This window comes from Nicrophorus vespilloides, unplaced genomic scaffold (genome assembly GCF_001412225.1).
Source record: "Nicrophorus vespilloides isolate i.1.1-1 unplaced genomic scaffold, Nicve_v1.0, whole genome shotgun sequence".
NCBI lineage: Eukaryota > Metazoa > Arthropoda > Insecta > Coleoptera > Silphidae > Nicrophorus > Nicrophorus vespilloides.
Genome location: NW_017098263.1, coordinates 19,047 through 38,597, shown reverse-complemented (window position 1 = coordinate 38,597; position 19,551 = coordinate 19,047). Strand labels below are relative to the sequence as shown.

Below are 19,551 nucleotides of genomic sequence, written 5' to 3'. Positions count from 1 at the left end.
ATAATTATCATTTTTTTATGTGAATACTTAATCTTTCTTTATGTTCCCTGTTTGTTTTTGTAAATACTCATAGGGGATGAAATTAACTGGAAAAAAATGCATTACCTTGTATTTAGATAACATTTTAAATTATATGCTTTAAAGCTTTTAGGTTTTTGTGTGTGTTTCATACTATTATGATCATATATATTTAATTTAAAAAAACGCGTTGTTTATATAACTAAATCTTGCATTATAATAAAAATTTAACAATGTTTTGCTGTTATATCTTTTTTTTTATTGAGTTTGATAACTCTTTTATATATTTAAAGTTTAAAAATATAATTTATTATATTAGATGGTGTGATGTTAATCAAGAGAGAAATTGAGTTACAAAGTATGAACTTTCAAGTCTGTTCTGAATTTCTATTGAAAAAAGAAAAAAGTGCTGCACGTCCACGCATAAATACGTCTAAATAAGTTGGGTATCTTTTTCGCTGAGGCGCCGTTTGCTTTATCGATAACATCTACAAACCCAATTTCCGAGGGCGAAATCGATCTTGCAAATCAGCGCTTTTAGGCAGCAAAACGCGATCGCATCTTCCTCCTTCTCAACAGTTGTATCTCTCCGGTCCATCATTTCCATTCTCTCTCCAGACTTTTTTCCTAACTTAATAGGAAAACTATTCGCTCTGGTTGATTGAAAAGCCGAAGCCATAGGCCTCGGGATTTATACGCGGCACGTGGAACCGTTTTATACTTACCTCATATAATGAGGCATAAACATTATACGACTCCACACACAATCATATAACCGAAACTAAACTCAAAGCCCGCCAGGGTCGTAAAAGGAAATGTTATAAAATTTAATGCTTCATTTGTTTATTACAATGGAAGTCCCGCGGGAACGACCTCAGGCGGTAAATCAATCGGGTTATAAAAATACATATATGTATATATATAACGGAAGGTTATCATTTCTTTTCGCCCTTTTCCCAACCCGCACACACAAACATATACGTTTTCGTTTTTTATTCGAGCCTAGTTTCTATTTTGGTATTTCGGCCGTCAGTTGTATAGTGTGTGATATGATTAAGGGCTTTGTAGCTGAATAAGCACATCTGTGAAAACGGCCAGTGTTAAAATTGATTGACAGTTATATGGCTAATCGGAGTTAATTCGAGCCTATTAAATTAGGGCGGGCGGGTCGCGTATGAAGGGTTGGAATGGAACGTTCATCCACCAGACCCCGATCATTTATCGGATACGGCCTACATTTATTTTCGTACCGTACGTCCCGCTCTTAATTAATATAAATACCCATCATACCTTTTACAGCCTCTAAATCTACCGAAACAACAACAGCGAACGAGCAGAAAAATAAAATACATATATTAACCTTTACTACGTCTTTGGAACCGAAACTTTTACGGTCGTTTTTACGGTTGGAATTAACAAAATAATGTCCTGTCACGAACCGTGAAATTGCTTTCTATATACACATCACGCATTATATAATTAGAATTCGAATCAATAAACTTTATGCTATGTCTGTTTTCAGGTGAAAGTGATGCTAAGGGTGTCGACCCCATCGAACGTGCCCTCCGCTGAAACCGGTGGCTCTAACAGCTTCTTCAGCCTGGACAAACGAAAGAAACAAGTCAATCTAATAGATCCTTCAGCATGTGGAGGATCCACCGCTCCGGAAGACAGACGGGTCGGCGTCGCCGCTCCCAAGATGTTCGCTTTTGATGCCATTTTTTCGCAGGACGACTCACAGGTAAATCAATATAGTGGTTTCATTTCTAAAGGGTGCTGGCTTGTAATGCCGAAGGGATCGAACGATGAATCGAAACAAAACAATCAAACAAAAAAATAACCCGAAGTATAGAGATGGAGAATTGTAGCAACAAAAAAAAACAACAGTCGGAATGTGCAAATGTATAGAGAATCCGTATCGCAAACCGATTTAAATTTCATTACGAGCCATTCATGATTTAATTAAGTAACATTCTCGGGGCTCCCGGACTGCCGGAATATTTGATTCGGCATACCAATCCGACTGGAGGGATCCTTTAAAGAGAGGCCCGTTTTAACGAGCCTTTCACAACGCACACGGCACTTTATTATTGCTCGCTGATTAACACGCCGGATTCGCGTTATCACGTATGCAAATTGGACCGCGGCCATCCTGTTTGTTTTAAGGGCACATCCTGCGTACGGCCAACCCATCGTAATCAGCACCGATTTTCCGACACACACACTAAAAAAAAAACAATATTTCTGTCCGTTCTCTTTCACTTCTTTCGCAGGGAAACTGAGTTATATATTTTTGTTTCGTTTCTGGGGGGGAAACAGTGGAAAGGTAAATATTTGAAGTTTTCGAATGTTTAACGAATCGTGAAATCCGTTGGAAATTGTAATGAATAGGTAACGAAAATGACACAAAGTTTCAGCGCGCTCAGACCTCGAGGTTTTATAATAAAAACTTGTATTAATGGTATCATTATAAATTAATGCATTTTTATGTATTTTAACTAATAGATTTCAATAAAATAGAACAATAAAAACTAATCAAAATTAATATATTTCGAATGCATAAAGTTATAAATACTTAAATATTTTGAAAAAACATAGAATTAATGTAAACTAGATTGTAAAAAATCTAAATTTAATACAGATCCTATACGTTTCAATACTCGCTTAATTCTCTTAGTTTTTCTTTTATGTGGGTGAGGAAACCATCATTTTTATAGTAAAAACTTGTATTAATAGTATCATTATAAATTAATGCATTTTTATATATTTTAACTAATAGATTTCAAAATAATAGAATAATAAAAACTAATCAAAATTAATATATTTCGAATGCATAAAGTTATAAATACTTCAAGATTTTGAAAAAACATAGAATTAATGTAAACTAGATTGTAAAAAATTTAAATTTAATACAGATCCTATACATTTCAATACTCGCTTAATTCTCTTAGTTTTTCTTTTATGTGGGGTGAGTTAAAGGAAGAACATTTATTTCTTTCGCGAACACGGGACAAAATTTTATTTAAATTAGCTAAGGATTATTCTCTCTCGTTCCTTCTGCCTTCCTACGTGTTCTCACTCTCTCTTTCTCTCATTTGCTATCAGGTTTTGTCCCTTTTCTTCGGAGTATGTGTCAGTAGCTGAAACAATCCGAACTTAATTTATTATTTTCGTCGCATTGCAAACCCTCTCTCACTCTCTCTCTCTCTTCCCCTCTTTTCTAGATTTATATTTTATCTTGCTCCGGCGCTCGCAAGGGAAACCAATCAAAGTGCGAAGGGTGGAAGGCGGTTTCTCAGACGCAAATGTAAAAGTCGTGTTCAATCTTTTTAAGATTCTAGATTTCTTTTGAGTGGGAACACTTAGAGTGAAACTTTAACTATATAGCGGACGCGGTGTTATATAAGGGATTCGGATTATCCAGTTTCACTTTAATGCTCTGCGGAGGAAGACAAAAAAAAAATTGATGAAACAGAAATGCAATCCGCTTTCTTCGCGTATTATTAATAACAGATCAGTTGATTGGAGAAGAAGAAAGAATCATAATAGGACCATCTGTAGGCATTTGAACTAATGACACGAAGGTTTATTATCTGACTCGACCTAAGTGTAAAGAAAAGAATGGAAAAAGGGAACGGCATCGATCCTGCTTTAAGTGTTTATTGAATGAGATGGGAAAAAACTGGAGTAGAGTGAGAATGAGAGGGAAAGCGTGTCTTTTGTCTCCTTCTGGAACAAGCCTACATCACGTGCCTGTCGTAACAATATCTTTGAAGAACAGCAGCTTCTGCCTTCATCTGTTCCCTGCAATATTCCACATTGGCTATAAATACAGGCGGCATTTACGGCCGGGATTAGTACTCGCGACACGGGCTAATTTCGAATTTACGCCGCTCCGATGTTACCTAACGTCGCCGCATTCCCTCAATATGTATCCACTTCACAGGATTTGCTATCTACCTATCAAATGGAATTAAATTATAGAATGCATCCTGCGTCTCCTCGTGTGGGAGATGTGTATATATCATTAGGAGCAGTATGCATTATAAATAACCAGGTGCTGTTCATCTCCTCACTGAACTTAATCTATATTTCGACACGATCAATTATTCAACAAGAAGTATAAGACAAATGAAAAATAATGAAGATTTAATTTGTATATTTTCCAATTTCATATTAATCATAATTAAAAATAGTGACGGCAAATAAATAAATTTGTTCAATGTGAAGTTACAGCTTATATAAAGCAGACGTAATTTTATCATATATGTGTTGTGTACTTCTTTTGATATTATTTTTCTTTTGCTTCCAGACTGAAATATGTTCAAGTGCATTGACTGATGTAATCCACGCCGTAATAAATGGGACGGACGGATGCTTATTCTGCTTTGGTCATGCCGGCCTGGGTGAGTAATAAACTAAGAACGTCCATTATACCGAAGTCTAGCATCAGATCCGTTTTATGAACTGTTGCGAACCATAAATATGAATGTTTCTTTCGGAAGCGGGAACTCCTAACAAGAAACTAACAAAAAATATATTCTAGTTTATAGTGTAATAGTGGGACAACGTAATAGAATAAAATGCATGGCGGTTGCGAAATATGAGTCGCATCGTTATGCAAGCATAAAGTTAATAAATATCTCCAGAAGAATAGTTTCCTATATCGTCCCGTAAATTTTCGCTACGGCAGGCGAACCATAAAAATCGTGCCACATGTGCTTCACTTTTCTCCCGTTTTTTTTTCTTTATATTGTAACCTCCACTCCGGTACTCCAGTTTACACCCCCTGGTAATAAATAAAAGCTGCATATCGTAATTCGTATTGCCTCCTCCGAATGCATGCTGTCGTATTTTCGTTTTGCTTCACTTTGGTTTATTGAAGGGCAAAACAAAGCCGCGATCCGCGTAAATTACACCCGGAGACATTTCTGTTCTTCTCCTCGGATGCGCCTTCAAGCATTTCCACTCCGCCGTTTGCATTCAAATGGGTTATTACATGAAACCTTCCCCTCAATCCCACCGTATGCTCATCATTCCGGCGCCCTTTTAAATCTGGTTTACCACCTCGAAAAGTGGAAAGCAAATATTCCACGCAACCATCATATTTTTTTTCTGGATAAGCGAGCTAAATCCATTAAACAGTTTAATAATTAAAAAATGTTTTGCAATCGAAGCGTGGAATTGTGATGTTTGCTATTGCGTTACGAATTTTTTTTGTGCGCTTTGGTGGACGCGCCGGGTTCTCGCGGGAATTGCTATCCACTATTAGTCGAGTTTAAATAAAATATTCATTCGGTTAAAAACAATGCCGCTCTTTTATACTTCACCCTGGCCTACACTCAAATTTCATACTCGCTCCGAAGCTATGCTATGTTTGCTTTGCATTTTTTTTTAATACAATCAACGCGTATTGATATCAAAATAAAAAATATCAGGAATCTCATAATTGGAATCTTACCCTGATGATATCATTTTGTCTTATTAGAAATAATATTCTTTCGATAACAGACTGAATCATATATATTTGAATTTTGATTGAAGTTTTCTTAAGTTTTGAGATATTGATGATGATATTTAGCATAAAACGGGGTTGTGCAGGATTGAATGAGCCGGTGGGGTTTTAATCAACGAAATTTGACGCCGCTCCACCTCCTTTTAATTCCTCGACTAATTAAGTGGGTAAACAGTTTTGTAAGTAAGATTGATCCGTGCTAGGGGCGTTCGTACGCAGCCTCCCCTCCCCCCCCTGCCCGAAATGAAATAACTGTTAATTGAAATATTCGTCTCGATGTTTATAATTATTTGCGACTGGCGCCACATTAATCCCGATGTCTCCGCCTGCTTGCTTAATTAGCTAACCGTTTTAAACTAATGGCAACAATCGATTGTACCCCCATAACCGCATCCCCCTTTTACACCCTTCGAAACCCCCCAACTAAACCCCCCGTATGTGTACACATTTCGGATGCAATCTCTACGCTTTTCGCGTTTCAGCTTTGCAGTGATTGAAACGCAAATATTTTAAACGGAGATTTATCTTTTTCACATATCGAGTATACTAGAGTCTAGAAAGGGTACGCGAAAAATTTGCAATTTGATGAAGTGCGCGCGCTTTTTTTTGTATTTTTTTCCGTTTTTCCACCCCCCGAATACGACCCGGCATTTTTCAGAAACCCGATAAGCCGCGCCAAATCCTCATGGGGCATAAATACTTTTCTCCCCCTTAGGCTGCAAGATTACCGATCGACTTTAAAATGCCTGGACTTTAAGCGTTTTAAATTAGTGACGATCCAATTTGTTACTTTTAATTCATATCGGATACGTGAAAAATTGCTTTGTTTGCAATTTTTACATAAAAATACGCGTATATATGTATTGGGTCAGTGTTAATTAATCTATTCGGATGGGATGGAATGTATTATATGAAATTCGGGACCGTTGAATAACTGCTGGTTCCGGTTGTGAATGCGGCCCTAGGGCCCAATCGACAACTCAAATGTCCACATCAAAATGCCGTTTTCCATAAAACTAGTTAACCGTGGGGGTGCCGGGCCTTGTATTCATTCATACGGTACCAACATATTCGTTGATGTTTCACATGCGATGACAGTGAAAAGGGTTCACGACTCACCCTATTATTTAATAATTCCCGGCTCATATTAACTAACTTCCGCCAACCAGAGGATTTCCTTTTTTTTTTTTTTGTAAGCTAGAAAATCAATGAAAATCTTTACACGAAACATAGTTTTATTATGAAAGATAAATAAAGTACACTTTACGATTCACATTCATCACAAAATAGAAACAAAAAAGCGTAATCTTTTTGTTTTTACAACTACCGAAGATATAAATTACGTTGAATACTCAATCATGGATGACGTAAATAGCTTCTTTTGAATGTTTATTTATTTGATATACGGGTATTATGTATTACTTAATGAACTGGAATTGCCTCGCTTTTTATTTTGTATACATTTTTTTGTTATAGGTAAATCGTATACGATGTTGGGATCGCCGGAAAGCGGAAACACGCTGGGCATAATCCCCTGCGCCATTTCCTGGCTGTTCAGAGGGATCAATGAGCAAAAACAGAAGACCGGTGCCCGATTTTCGGTTCGCGTGTCCGCCGTCGAAGTTTGCGGCCCAACAAATCAACTTCGCGACCTCCTGGCTGGACATTCTAATGGTAAGTTGGTGGATATTTGTTTTCTGTAACGACCCATAAGTATTTCCATGCCGTTTATCACAAAACCGACGGCATTCCGGCAATTCTTTCTCCGCTGCTCTCACTCCCTAGGTGGTTGTTGTTCGCTTTTGTTTTTTTCTATCTTGTTTTTGTTTGTTTTTCAACTGCTCGAGTAAAGAGGGAGAACGGTTTTTCGGATTTTAATTAATCCGCTCGCTTTATAGTTGGCCGTGTATGCAAGAGAGATCCAACCCTTTTGTTAATTAGTAACATTCCAGGATGCTCCCCATCATCAGTACTCCCGCACGATTTGATAAAAGGAAGGTGCACAAATATTAATTTAATTATTAATTCTGTCTTAGGACGGATTGGAGCATTTGACTTTGATGGATGAATTGCACAAACGAAACTGAATATCTCATAGATCATTTTACCTTTGTTTATGTGTAATCTTTTTCGCAGATACGCTTTTACGAATTTGTAACAACTGTGTGCATGGCTAGACGCATAATCCAAACACAAAGGGAGAAAGATTTATACCGCGTGAACACACACATCCAACACAACGCTTTTCATCTTACAAATAATTACACCGTCAGTTATACTGACTTCTATAAAATATAACTAACAACTAAACTTCTACATATAGAATATTATAAATTATTTAGCAAAAGTATATAATAGTTTATTTATAAATGAAATATTTTCATTGTAAATTTTATAAAAAAAAAATACATTTTGTACTTGGTTTGGGGTCCGGAATGTTATTAGTCGATTGAACGAGGAGGACCATTTGTAATTAGTGATTCATTAATTGAGACCTGATTGAATGGATAATGTGAAAATAATTAATTTCCTCTCAGGTCGTTCTTTCTCCATTTTATTCGTCCACTTTTTTTTTCTGCAGCTGCCTTCTTCTCTCTTCTTGTCTCTGCAGTCGAGTTTAATTTGTAATTTCTCGTTCCCGGTTCTGCGTTTCCCTCAAGAGAATTTTTAATCAGATATACTTAGTAATAACTTTACAAAATGAAAAGAATAAAAATATAGATGAAATATTTTCCCCGCTTTTGTTTTATCGAATTCCGCACACAGGAGAAGGAGAGCATTTCTGTTTTGGGGATGTCGAGTGCGTGGGTGGGTGGATGCGATCAGAGCCAATAAACCGCATCTGCCGCAGCTACGACATCCACTTTTATTGCAATTTGTGAGACAATGTGTAAGACACCTTGTAAGAGGCTCGTTTATGGGGCCCTGTTTTAATAAGGAGTCCCCCTCTCAGTCGTATGTTCAACATCAGTTTTTCTTCATTTCTTCTATTCGCCATATTTTAAAGATTTACTATGGTAGCGTGCTCTTTGATCTACATTCTATCGGGCGCCTAGATTAAACATCAGATTTAGAAGATAACTAACATGTCACGAATACGTTTTATTATTCTCTCTTTCTTTCATTATGGTGTAACGTGAAAGCCATTGTTTTTCGCTTGTGAAATTATATGTTTTCAATTTAGCATTGTCAGAACGGGCAGTAAGGCTTGTTTTGTGTTTCGTGTGTTACAAACGGAAAATATCACGGTGAATAATTCAGTTCTTCCGTTGTTTCACGCGTTTTCCATTTATTTCCATTTTGCTTTCTACAAACATAATATTTCTTTATAATTTAATAAATATGTATTTAGTATTATTAAACATATTATATAGAAAGAAGAAACTTTTATATGATATAAAGTTTATTGTTAATAAAAAATAAAATGTGGTCAACTTTCACTTTTGTCCTATATAAGTTTGAGTAAAACGCTTGATGTTAATTGCAGATTCTGAGCAGTCCCCGGGGGTTTATTTGCGAGACGACCCTTTATTTGGCAATCAACCTCCGCACTGTGAACTTCGAGTGCCCACAGCTGAAAAGGCCGCACATTACTTGGATGCTGCCGTGGAATGCCGATCCCCGACACGTGAAGACGCCCGGGATTCGCATCTGTTGTTCACGCTTCACGTTTACCAATACTCTGTGGCAGGAAAAGGCGGAGGTAACTAACTAGAATACTTATCTCGAGGAAAACGACCTTTTATAAAAACGTACCTTATGGCGACGTCTAATTGGTCGCGATCGCGCGGGGTATTTAAATTTATGATAATTGGATTCCTTATCAGCCCATTTTATATAGATGTATATTTGAGTGGTAAGTGGAGGAAATTCAAGGGAGAGAAAGAAAGAAAGAAAAAAAGTCCCGAGAAGTTCTCGCTTATCCTTAAATTCTTGTTATCTGAGTATTTCCTTACTGAAAAATTGTTTCAGTCGCCGGCGGCAGGAGTCGTCTGCATTTGATCGACCTGGGGAATTCGGAGCGAGGAAAAGCGAGCGGCGGAATTCCGCTTTCCGGCCTGGGTAACATTCTGCTGGCGATTTTCAACGGCCAGAAGCATCTGCCCTACAAAGAGCACAAGCTCACTCATCTACTGAAGGACTGCCTAAGTTCACTCACATGCCATGCCGCGATGATTGCACACGTGTCTCCTTACGCCAACAACTACTCAGACACATTGACAACCGTTCAGCTGGCTTCTAGGATACATCGCATGCGACGGCGTCGGATTAAATTCGTTTCAGCAGGCACAGGAAACGGTTCCGGCGGTAGCTCAGGGGAAGAAGCCACGAGGACGACAGGCACGAGCAGTGAACCAGATCCATCAAGTAGCGATTTATCCGCAGACACTGTTATTTACGTTGGTGCTGCAGACGACGCCACAGATGGGGAACATCCACCCGTATATATACCGAGTTTAAACTCAGGTGACAACAGGTGCTCTATGAGCAAAGCATTGCGAGGCTCAAGTGCCGAACAACGACCCTCCAAAGTTCCCACATTGCAAAAGTCAGAAGAGAAAACGCCAACTCATCGTCCATCTATTAAAACAGCGTGCCAAACTAATAAAACTTCACCGGGACACACGAATAGTCCTAAGTCATCCCCTGCACGAGCATCCACCAACAAGAACAAGCAGCAACCCCTCGACCCACCAAAGCACGCCACTAATGGGGCAAGCGACGAGCAATGGATCGACGGTCCACGAATTTCTAAATCTAAAGTCGCCGAAGCGCGACACTTCATGAAGGAGCCGTGTCACGTTAAGAAGCGGGAAACTTGGATAGATGGTCCTATGCAGGCTGAAGCCTCTACCGCCGGATATGGTTATATGGATAATCACAAGAAAAATATGATTCGTAAATGGGTCGAACACCAAACTTCACAAATACAACGAACAAAAACTGTACAACCAAGAGTCCAAGAAAAATCTAAGGAATTAAAGGAATTGACGCAATTTAAAACATACGACGAAGAAATTCTAAAACCAATAGATACAAAGAAGCATGAAATGGTCGAAGAGTGTGTAATCAGAACAGGATTGAAATTAACTAAAGCAAATTCAGCTATAATTCCTGAATGTCAAAGTCCCGAAGAACGTGAGGATGTGAGACAAATTGAAGACGATGACGATGATGAGGAAGAACCTGAACCGGAACTACCTCCAGCGTTACCGTTAATTCAACCACTGAGTTCTCGAGAGGTAAGTTTAGAGAGTTTAGATCAGCTTCTCAAAGAACGTCAAATCTATAACGCCGAATATAATAATCAAATACAGTCGAATTACGAAGACACGTCGGCTCATCAAAGTGACGATGATGAGGTTCTGGAAATTATAGAGGTCGAAGAACCTTTAGAACCCGTTCCCACTCAAGACTCTTGCTTACAAGTGACAGAAGAAGATATAGCATTTTGTATGGGATACGCCGAAAATCCATTACCAGAAGTAGACCAAGAAAATCCATTAGATCATCCATTGAGAATTCTAAGCCAGGAGAATTTGACAGTAGTCAGTACATTCACCGACTCGATGTCTGTGTACACTGATTTGGAAAGAATATTGCCAAGGCACAAATACGATCATAAATATGGTTTCTATAATGACGACTATGAAGATCCGGATAATCCAAGATACGATGAAACTTCACAAAAGAAATTCGATCAACTTGCGAGATTACACGAATTATACACAAGCCGTTTGGCTAAAGCCAATGTAACGAATTCACAGACGTTTCAACAACAGAAACAAAACCATAAGGTTTTGAGCAGATGCGAATCTCTTTCACTAACTGATATGCTCTATGGCGCAAACGATAATAACAGCATTTACAGTGAGCCGGCTTACATACCGGATCAAGAGAAATTTTGCCAGAATTGCCAAGTAAGTATATCACGTCCCGCAACTTCGCAGAATTGGTACGCTGATCCTCATTTATCTGCAAGTAGCATGGAACTCTCCAAGCACCAAAATCAACCGATCAGTGGTAGATTCCAGAGGTATTGCCATAAAAGCACAAAAGATATGAATTTAGCATACTTGCGCCATCCGGATGGAGCATCGAATCCCAATTTACGAGATGCGGTTGAAGAAAAACCACCCATCAATCTTCCAATCACTAAAGAACCAAACTTTACGTTACCTCTGCCAAATCTTCCATTAACCGAGCAGGTCAACAACAGACGTATGCTGAGCATCGAATCCGGTCTTGCCGCTATTAAATTGAATCAGAAATCAGAGGGTTATGATAGTGGTCACGATTCGACGCCGAGAACTTCCAAGCACAGCCCAGCAGCAATTTCTCGTAAAGCAGAAAGTGGATATGACAGTGTCATTCGTGATAGCGAGAGTTCCAGCATAGATTCAGACACCAGCCGACTATCACATAATAGACGAGGAAAATGCAAACACAAACATGAAAAATCGTTCTGTTCTTGGTTCCTAAATCCGTTCACCTGCAAATACATCGAGGAACCGCCAGAAACGCACTTCTAAACCTTGACCATCCATCATCATCACACTATTCCATTCTAATGAAATCATATCATGAATAAAACAGGGTGAAACTAGTGTACTTTTTAAGCAGCACCGAGTTTAAAAAAAAACGAATTCACTGTTTATTTCGCCAAATTCCGTATTTTTTTTCTGTATATATTGGAGATATTGGTGCTGCATTTAAATACACGTAGTTTTGTTTCTTTTCTAACAAAAAAATTAATAATATTTAAAAAAAAACTCAATCACGCAGCCCTAACTTCTTAAGACTACTCTAATACTCCGGGGATCAACTGACAAAATAATAATATCTTGCCAAAACTTTATACATGTAAAACGAAAATAATATTTAATGAAGAAAAATAAATAACTAAGGACATAATTAAGACTGCTTGTCAATTTTTTTGATCTCAGTATTTATTTCCGACGGATTTTTCACAACATTATTATATACACATATTGACTATTATATATTATATAAATTGTTTTTATGTAATTTTCTTTGTGATAAATTTTATTATATATAAAATTGAAAAAAAAAAAAAGATAATATGAAAAAGCATGCGAGGAAGGAGGAGGACTTTAACAAGACATTAAATAAAACTGCCTATATTGTATGTTAGAATATTTGTTTCATTATTATTATTATTATCAATTATTATTATTACACAATAATCATGTAATTAGTGTATATTATGTATTATGTATTTATTTCGATTTTATACTGTTATGCATTATTTCACTGTAACATAGCTGTTAGAATTATTATAAATTTGCAGTTGTATTAATTTTCGAAAGATGACGAAACAGAACAAGATATTATATTGAGAATTAGTTTTTTTTTTAATTGTCTACCTCTTCACTCTCCTATTAAAGCAATATAATTATCCTAATGTTATTAGTTTTTGCAATTAATTAAATTACAAAACTTCATTAACAACTTTTTACATGAATATTGAGACAAACAATTTATGAAAACGTTCATATTGACATTAATATATAAAATTTTCTTTTTAATATATTTGTATGTTCCTAAATCCAAGTAGAAATTGCTAATTATTGTTTGTAATATGTCTACATCTTTTGTCAATACTGATGATAAGGCATTGTCACAATGCATATTATATATAATAATACGTTAATTAGGATAAACTAAAATAGATAACGTTTATTACATTTTCTTTCTACGGTCGATAGCCCCAAAATGAGGCCAATAAAAGTAATAAAATAAATAAATATATTTTCTAAATAAAATGAATGTTCCAAGAGATTAAAATAAAAAGTTATATAATTATTTATTTATAGTAAAATGATATCTAAATAGGACTCTCGTTAATATTTCAACATAGCTTAGATATTATTTATGATTTCAGTTGAATCGCGCTCATTCACTTCATTTCAAAAGGCTGCGATTGTTGCAACATTTTCTTAGTTCTCTTTCTTCGGCGAGCGGAACTGATACTCACAGAGCAGCGGTATAATTTTGTTTTTCATTGTGTCAATACTTAATCACGCATGATAATACCAGACGATGAACTGTGAACTTATTTAAAATACGATAAGCTGCACTTACTTTGCTGCATTCTTTTATTAGTTTGTTCTCAAAATGCATAAAATGCACACCCTCCTCTGGGGTTTTGTGTTAATAGCTCTTTCTAGAGCTATTCCCGAATCGCTAATCTATCCTCCTGATGGTACACCTCTCGAAGTTGGCGACGATGTTTCGATTAACGTCGAATTGAAAAATCCAATCATTTTCTACGGAACAAAATATGATACGATTTTTGTAAGTATTAAATAAATTTAAAAGTTTATATAATTCGAATATTCAAGAATCTTTGTTTATGCTAACTCTCGACCTATTTAGTTAAATTCAACGTTTATCATGAGGTCAACTATATTTAAACATTGCAAGAGGTTATTGATCTTTCCATTAATTTAAAATTAAATAATATCCGTTACAGATAAATACCAACGGACTTCTTTCATTCGGAAATGAATTTCCTACATTCTTCAATATCGAATTTCCATTAGACTATCCTATTGTTGCCCCATTCTACTCAAACGTGGACACTACAAAGTCTGGAAATATATCCTACTATGAAACGACCGACAGACATTTGTTGGATCGTGCTAAGAGCACCGTACGAGATGCATTTACCAATTCGAATTTTATTCCAATTAGCATATTTGTTGTTACTTGGAATAAAGTTGGATATTACAAAGCTGGAAATGATTATCTGAACACCTTCCAAGTTGCAATCTACATTGGAAATACGGATTGTTTTGTCGAATTCTTATACCCTGAGAATGGGATTCAATGGATACAGGGTACAGGGGATGAATCTGGCTTACCTGACGCCAGATCACAAGTGGGTTTCATTTCAGCAGATAGAAGATTCTACCTGCTTCCTGGCTCTGGAAATGATCGAGTTCGATTCCTCGAAAAGTAATACTATAAAAAATATATATTTCATTTCCTTTATAATTAATTATCATTTTAGGAGATCGAATATGAAACTCCCCGGTCAGTGGTTGTTCCAAGTCGGAAACTTAGGTATTGATGAGAATGTAGTGCAACCCAATATTCACATCACTTCAAATCAACAACCCCAAACATGTGCCAATGCTACTACACAATGCAATATTCAAGCAAAATGCACCGATTATACAGCAGGATTTTGCTGTTCCTGTAAAAATAATTTTTATGGAAACGGTTTAAATTGTATCAAGAAAGGTATATTTCAATACAGAATTTCATTATCCTTGTTACTGTTATATTTAATATTTTTATTTCAGATGTACCATTGAGAGTAAATGGAAAGGTTAAAGCCACATTAAATGGTCTATCAATCGAAACACTTGATTTGCAATCGTATGTCGTAATGTCCGACGGTCGTTCATACACTGCAATGTCCAAAATTCCAGAACCAATTGGTCCAAATATTCAATCGCTGCAAATCCTAGGTTCTACTATTGGTTGGCTTTTTGCAAGACCTGTTGGTAACTCTCTGAACGGTTTTCAATTAACTGGTGGTATTTTCAATCACACGGCCGTAATTACTTTCCCAAATACAAATGATTCAGTCACAATCAGACAAAAGTATTTGGGATTAGACGTTTTCGATCAATTAAAATTAGAGACCATAATCACCGGAGATATTCCACAAATCCCAAATGTTAATATTGACATTAACGAATACCAAGAGGAATATACATACACATCACCCGGAGTCGTTCAATCCTCTGCCAATCATGCATTCGTTTATAGTTTTAACAAGCAGGTCATAGAAGAACCATACCACATCGTACAAACGATTACATTCGACTATTGCAAGCACGAAGAACTTCCGCTTTCTACAGTTTGGAAATTGAAAGTTGGAAAAAATTTCATTAGCTACGAATCTCGAGAACAAATCGTTCGATATGGAATGAGCAATAAAATAACTCCTTTTGAAGGTATGTTGATTAAAGTAGTCATATATAATTTACCAATTTATATGTATATATTTCTTTTTTTTAGAATATGATCCATGTTTGGAAGGACATTATCAATGTGGGCCAAACAGTGCTTGCGTTGTTGATGGCGATTCGTTCAACTGCTTATGTACACCAGGTTATCAGCAAATTTTAGAAAATGAATTGGAAGTTTGTGTCGATGTCAACGAATGTAATCTCGGGATTCACGATTGCGATTACAATTCCAAATGCATCAATGAAGTAGGCAGTTACCGTTGCGAATGTAATCCTGGATTCGTTGCGAATGGCAAAATATGCGAGAACGCCAAATCGTGCAACAACGTTCAATGTAATACGAATGCCGAGTGCGTCCAAAGAGGAACAATTGCAGTTTGTACTTGTTCGCAAGGTTATACAGGAAATGGACAGATTTGCACGGCAATAAAAAGTCAATCCTGCCATATCATGCATAATTGTTCACCATATGCTTATTGTCAAATTGATGAGGAGGTCCAGACTTACAAATGCTACTGTTTACCTGCATATGACGGCGATGGTTATACCTGTGTACCTTCAAAAGTGAACAAGGAAATTGAAAGGTGTATAATGGGAGTTTGTACGTGTCCGCCAGGTATGCGTAAAGAACCAAATACTAAATATTGTATAGAAATTCAATACACCACACCAGCGTATGAAGAAAATACGGAAATAAACGCATCAGAAGAAGACGAATTGGAACAAACTACTTTATACGGTTTGCACAAAGCGCGCTTAATTTTTGTTATTTGTTGTAACATGTTTAATGTTTGTAGATTCTTGTAACATCTTAAATAATTGCCATTCGAATGCCCAATGTATTTATGTAGAAAATATGTACAAATGCGTGTGCAATACTGGTTACGAGGGTAATGGTATTGATTGCTCCGAAACATATCAATGCTCTCAAGAAAGTTGCGATGAACATGCAACTTGCACATACAACGAAGACTATGGAAAATCAATGTGCGTATGTAATGAAGGTTTTTCTGGAAACGGTTATTCTTGCTACATCGAAACGGCTGGTATGTTCCTAAATATTATTAAATCTTATATTTACTAATATTCTAATTTAATTTCAGATGCTTGTACAAGCGATTACGACTGTTTAGAAAACGAAATGTGTCGTTATATAAACGAATCTGCTGTAATGGCATGCATATGCAGAGATGGTTTGGAAAGAGATTCTCAGCAGCATTGCGTAGCAATTAAGGGGACTTGCGGTGGTGGAACGTGCGTGGAAAATGCTGAATGCATATACGATGAGGAAATTGATACTTACTACTGTAATTGCAAGAAGGATTTCGTTGGATCTGGCATAACTGAATGCAGACCGAGACCAGTTGGTTGTAACGTCGACAACAATTGCGGCCTGCACGCTACATGCAGTTACAATTCTTACAACGGTAGCTATGAATGCGTTTGTTCCGAAGGTTTTCACGGTGACGGTTTCATTTGCTACGCTGAAAACAATTGTCACATAGATCCTAGCATTTGCCATCCAAACGCCGTATGCGTAACGAACGCCAACCGAAAGTACATTTGCGAATGCAATTCTGGTTTTCTCGGAAATGGAACGATATGTCATGCAGCTCCGAAACACGAAGGCAATTTCCTTTTGGTGAATCAAGGAATTGCCACATTAAAAGTCCCTTATGAGAGAAGCCGATACGCCGAAGGAAAACCAATTCAATTAAAATATTTCCAATTAGCCGTTGGTTTGGATGTAGACTGTTTCGCTGGTCGAGTGTATTGGAGTGATATAAACTTTAAAGCAATCCGAAGTTCCTCATACACCGGCTCAAATAAAATAGATTTCATTACGAAAGGTATATTAAATAATCTAGAAATTATTAAGTATATTAATAAATAAATTATTCTTAGATATTGGATCACCAGAAGGATTGGCCATTGATTGGATCTCAAGAAACATTTATTGGACAGATTCTACTAAAGACATAATCGGCGTGGCAAACCTCGATTCGAAACTAAGGAAAACCTTATTTAATACAGGTTTGGTGAATCCAAGAGGAATTGTTGTACATCCACAAAGAGGGTAATTTTACTATTCTATTAACAATTGTAACATTTATAAATTTATTTAATTGTAGAAAGATTTTCTGGTCAGATTGGGACAGAAATAAGCCGAAAATCGAATGGGCCAATGCTGACGGTTCTGGGAGAGAAATTTTCTTGCAAGGTTCACATTTGGTACACTTGCCAAATTCACTAACAATTGATTACTACACGGAACAACTTTGCTACGCCGATGCTGGTATTAAGAAAATCATGTGCGTTGATATCGACACGAAAGAACCTCGCGAGATGGCAATTAATTGCACATATCCGTTTGGAATTTCTGCAACAGAATCGAACATCTACTGGTCGGACTGGATTTCGTACGTTATTATTTATTATTAATAATATAACATTTAAAAAAAAAGTTTACTTAAAGCTAGTTATAATAGCAGCACTTGTATCTATACTTTAGTAAAATAAGTTATTTTAACTTTAAAGAAAAAATAAGACTACTACTTAGTTTTCTTAAGTTAAGTAACTAATTACTAAGCGGATTAGAATATTAACTTTGGGTGATAACTTTGTATATTTACATTTTTATCAAGTAATAATGGTGTTGTTTTGTTTATTTTTCAGGAAAAAAATTGAAGGACTCGACAAGTATACTTTGAAACGCATAGATCCTCCATTGGAAGTCCCATTAGGCGGCACTGGCAACAAATTGTACGGATTGGTATCAGTACCAGACAGTTGTCCAGAATTGTCGAACGTCTGTATGCATAAAGATCAATGCCCCGAAAACTTCATTTGCTTACCTGACGGCAAAGGCAGCAGATCTTGCGTATGCGGTAACAAAATCGATTCGTTTGAAAAAAACTGCTTAGAATAAGTTAATCACATATCCATATCAACACATGTATGTTATGTCAGTACATTTATAAATATATCTATAAATAAACATCCCTATATATATAATATATAATATTTATTTTAATGTAAAAGTTATTCTAGCATAGAAAGTCATCGAATTATGTTGCAATAAAATTAATTGATAATTATTTGATCTTTTCAGAATCGACGCCCGTCTCGGTTGGCGGTGAATTCTGCGGGCTAGAATCGTACGATCCTTTATGCTTCAACAAGTAATTCGCCAAGGATGGAATAGGATCGGCGGGTCTTTCCTTTGCCAAATACGAAAGTCCTTGCAGCAGGATTGGAACCACAGTCTGATCTAAATATTGTCTAGTCGGCAACGAAGAAAGATCGACGCGCGATTTTTTCGCCTGCAACTCCTCCTTGGATCCATCCATCTTCTCCATGATACTACAAAATAAAAACATTCACGTTAACTTGGTTGCCTACAAACAATTAAAAAAAAACATTTTTTTTATATATTAAATTGAATAAAAACAATTAGTTACAGTTGAAATTTAGTAACTAAAAAAAACATGCACATGGTAATTAACAACAAGCGTTTAAATTACATTATATACAATGTCATAACCTCAATTATAAAGCAAATATATAATGGTTATTACATAGTGTATAATATAATATATTAAATAAAAATACAACAGTGAAAAAATACACATGTGTTAAATATTATCATTAAATTGTTACCTTACTTATTTGTGAATTGTTTAATCCTTTTTGATGATCTTGAACAGTGTTAATTGGACAACTGAATATTGTCTTTACCTTACCAATTGAAGAGATGTTTATTTCAGAGTTATTCCGATAAGAATGTACCGGAATAATTTCAGATCTTTTGACACTATTGACTGTTCATTAGAAGCATACACAACAAGAAAATAGCAGTGCATCAAAACAAGTTTCTCCTAGAGGCGCCACCTATATTTGGATGTAACGGCAATTATCAAACAAATCTCGCGAATTATTTAACTATAATTATTTTAATAAATAAGATTGAATTTTATGTTTTTTTTAAGTATTTAGAAAGATATTTTGCAA

At 36.3% G+C, this 19,551-nt stretch overlaps 3 protein-coding genes across 7 annotated transcripts; 2 read left to right on the top strand and 1 right to left on the bottom strand.

Moving 5' to 3' along the window:
• The first annotated feature begins 1,544 nt into the window (after positions 1-1,544).
• LOC108562046 (kinesin-like protein GA13060) lies at positions 1,545-12,488 on the top strand. 2 transcript variants are annotated; one of them, XM_017920231.1, is made up of 6 exons: positions 1,545-1,759; positions 4,331-4,424; positions 7,010-7,207; positions 9,021-9,236; positions 9,506-11,454; positions 11,520-11,652. In XM_017920231.1, exons 1-6 carry the CDS (start codon positions 1,550-1,552, stop codon positions 11,559-11,561), a joined length of 2,709 nt encoding a protein of 902 aa, XP_017775720.1. In that variant the 5' UTR covers positions 1,545-1,549; the 3' UTR covers positions 11,562-11,652. The 2 variants fall into 2 exon arrangements, with proteins under 2 accessions (XP_017775720.1, XP_017775719.1); XM_017920230.1 differs by having other exon boundaries at positions 9,506-12,488.
• A 1,026-nt stretch (positions 12,489-13,514) lies between these two features.
• Positions 13,515-18,571, top strand: LOC108562043 (nidogen-2). The gene is made up of 10 exons (XM_017920224.1): positions 13,515-13,852; positions 14,031-14,515; positions 14,571-14,803; positions 14,866-15,525; positions 15,590-16,279; positions 16,338-16,586; positions 16,644-17,390; positions 17,446-17,617; positions 17,673-17,960; positions 18,217-18,571. The coding sequence occupies exons 1-10, from the start codon at positions 13,673-13,675 to the stop codon at positions 18,467-18,469; spliced, it is 3,957 nt and encodes a 1,318-aa protein (XP_017775713.1). The 5' UTR covers positions 13,515-13,672; the 3' UTR covers positions 18,470-18,571.
• On the bottom strand, positions 18,549-19,394 carry LOC108562044 (protein dpy-30 homolog). Of its 4 annotated transcripts, none has more exons than XM_017920226.1 (2): positions 19,206-19,394; positions 18,549-18,903 (listed from the first exon to the last, which is right to left on the bottom strand). In XM_017920226.1, the coding sequence occupies exon 2, from the start codon at positions 18,897-18,899 to the stop codon at positions 18,636-18,638; it is 264 nt and encodes an 87-aa protein (XP_017775715.1). In that variant the 5' UTR covers positions 18,900-18,903; positions 19,206-19,394; the 3' UTR covers positions 18,549-18,635. The 4 variants fall into 4 exon arrangements, with proteins under 4 accessions (XP_017775715.1, XP_017775717.1, XP_017775714.1 ...); XM_017920228.1 differs by having other exon boundaries at positions 19,279-19,394; XM_017920225.1 differs by having other exon boundaries at positions 19,201-19,393.
• Positions 19,395-19,551: the final 157 nt, after the last annotated feature.

Coding starts and splice junctions, on each gene's coding strand:
- LOC108562043 (XM_017920224.1), top strand. CDS start 13,673: ATGCATAAAATGCACACCCTCCTCTGGGGTTTTGTGTTAATAGCTCTT. Junction 17,618..17,672: donor GTTGTACATCCACAAAGAGG/GTAATTTTACTA, acceptor ATTTAATTGTAG/AAAGATTTTCTGGTCAGATT. Junction 17,961..18,216: donor TACTGGTCGGACTGGATTTC/GTACGTTATTAT, acceptor TTTATTTTTCAG/GAAAAAAATTGAAGGACTCG.
- LOC108562044 (XM_017920226.1), bottom strand. CDS start 18,899: ATGGAGAAGATGGATGGATCCAAGGAGGAGTTGCAGGCGAAAAAATCG.
- LOC108562046 (XM_017920230.1), top strand. CDS start 1,550: ATGCTAAGGGTGTCGACCCCATCGAACGTGCCCTCCGCTGAAACCGGT. Junction 4,425..7,009: donor CTTTGGTCATGCCGGCCTGG/GTGAGTAATAAA, acceptor TTTTTGTTATAG/GTAAATCGTATACGATGTTG. Junction 7,208..9,020: donor CCTGGCTGGACATTCTAATG/GTAAGTTGGTGG, acceptor TGTTAATTGCAG/ATTCTGAGCAGTCCCCGGGG.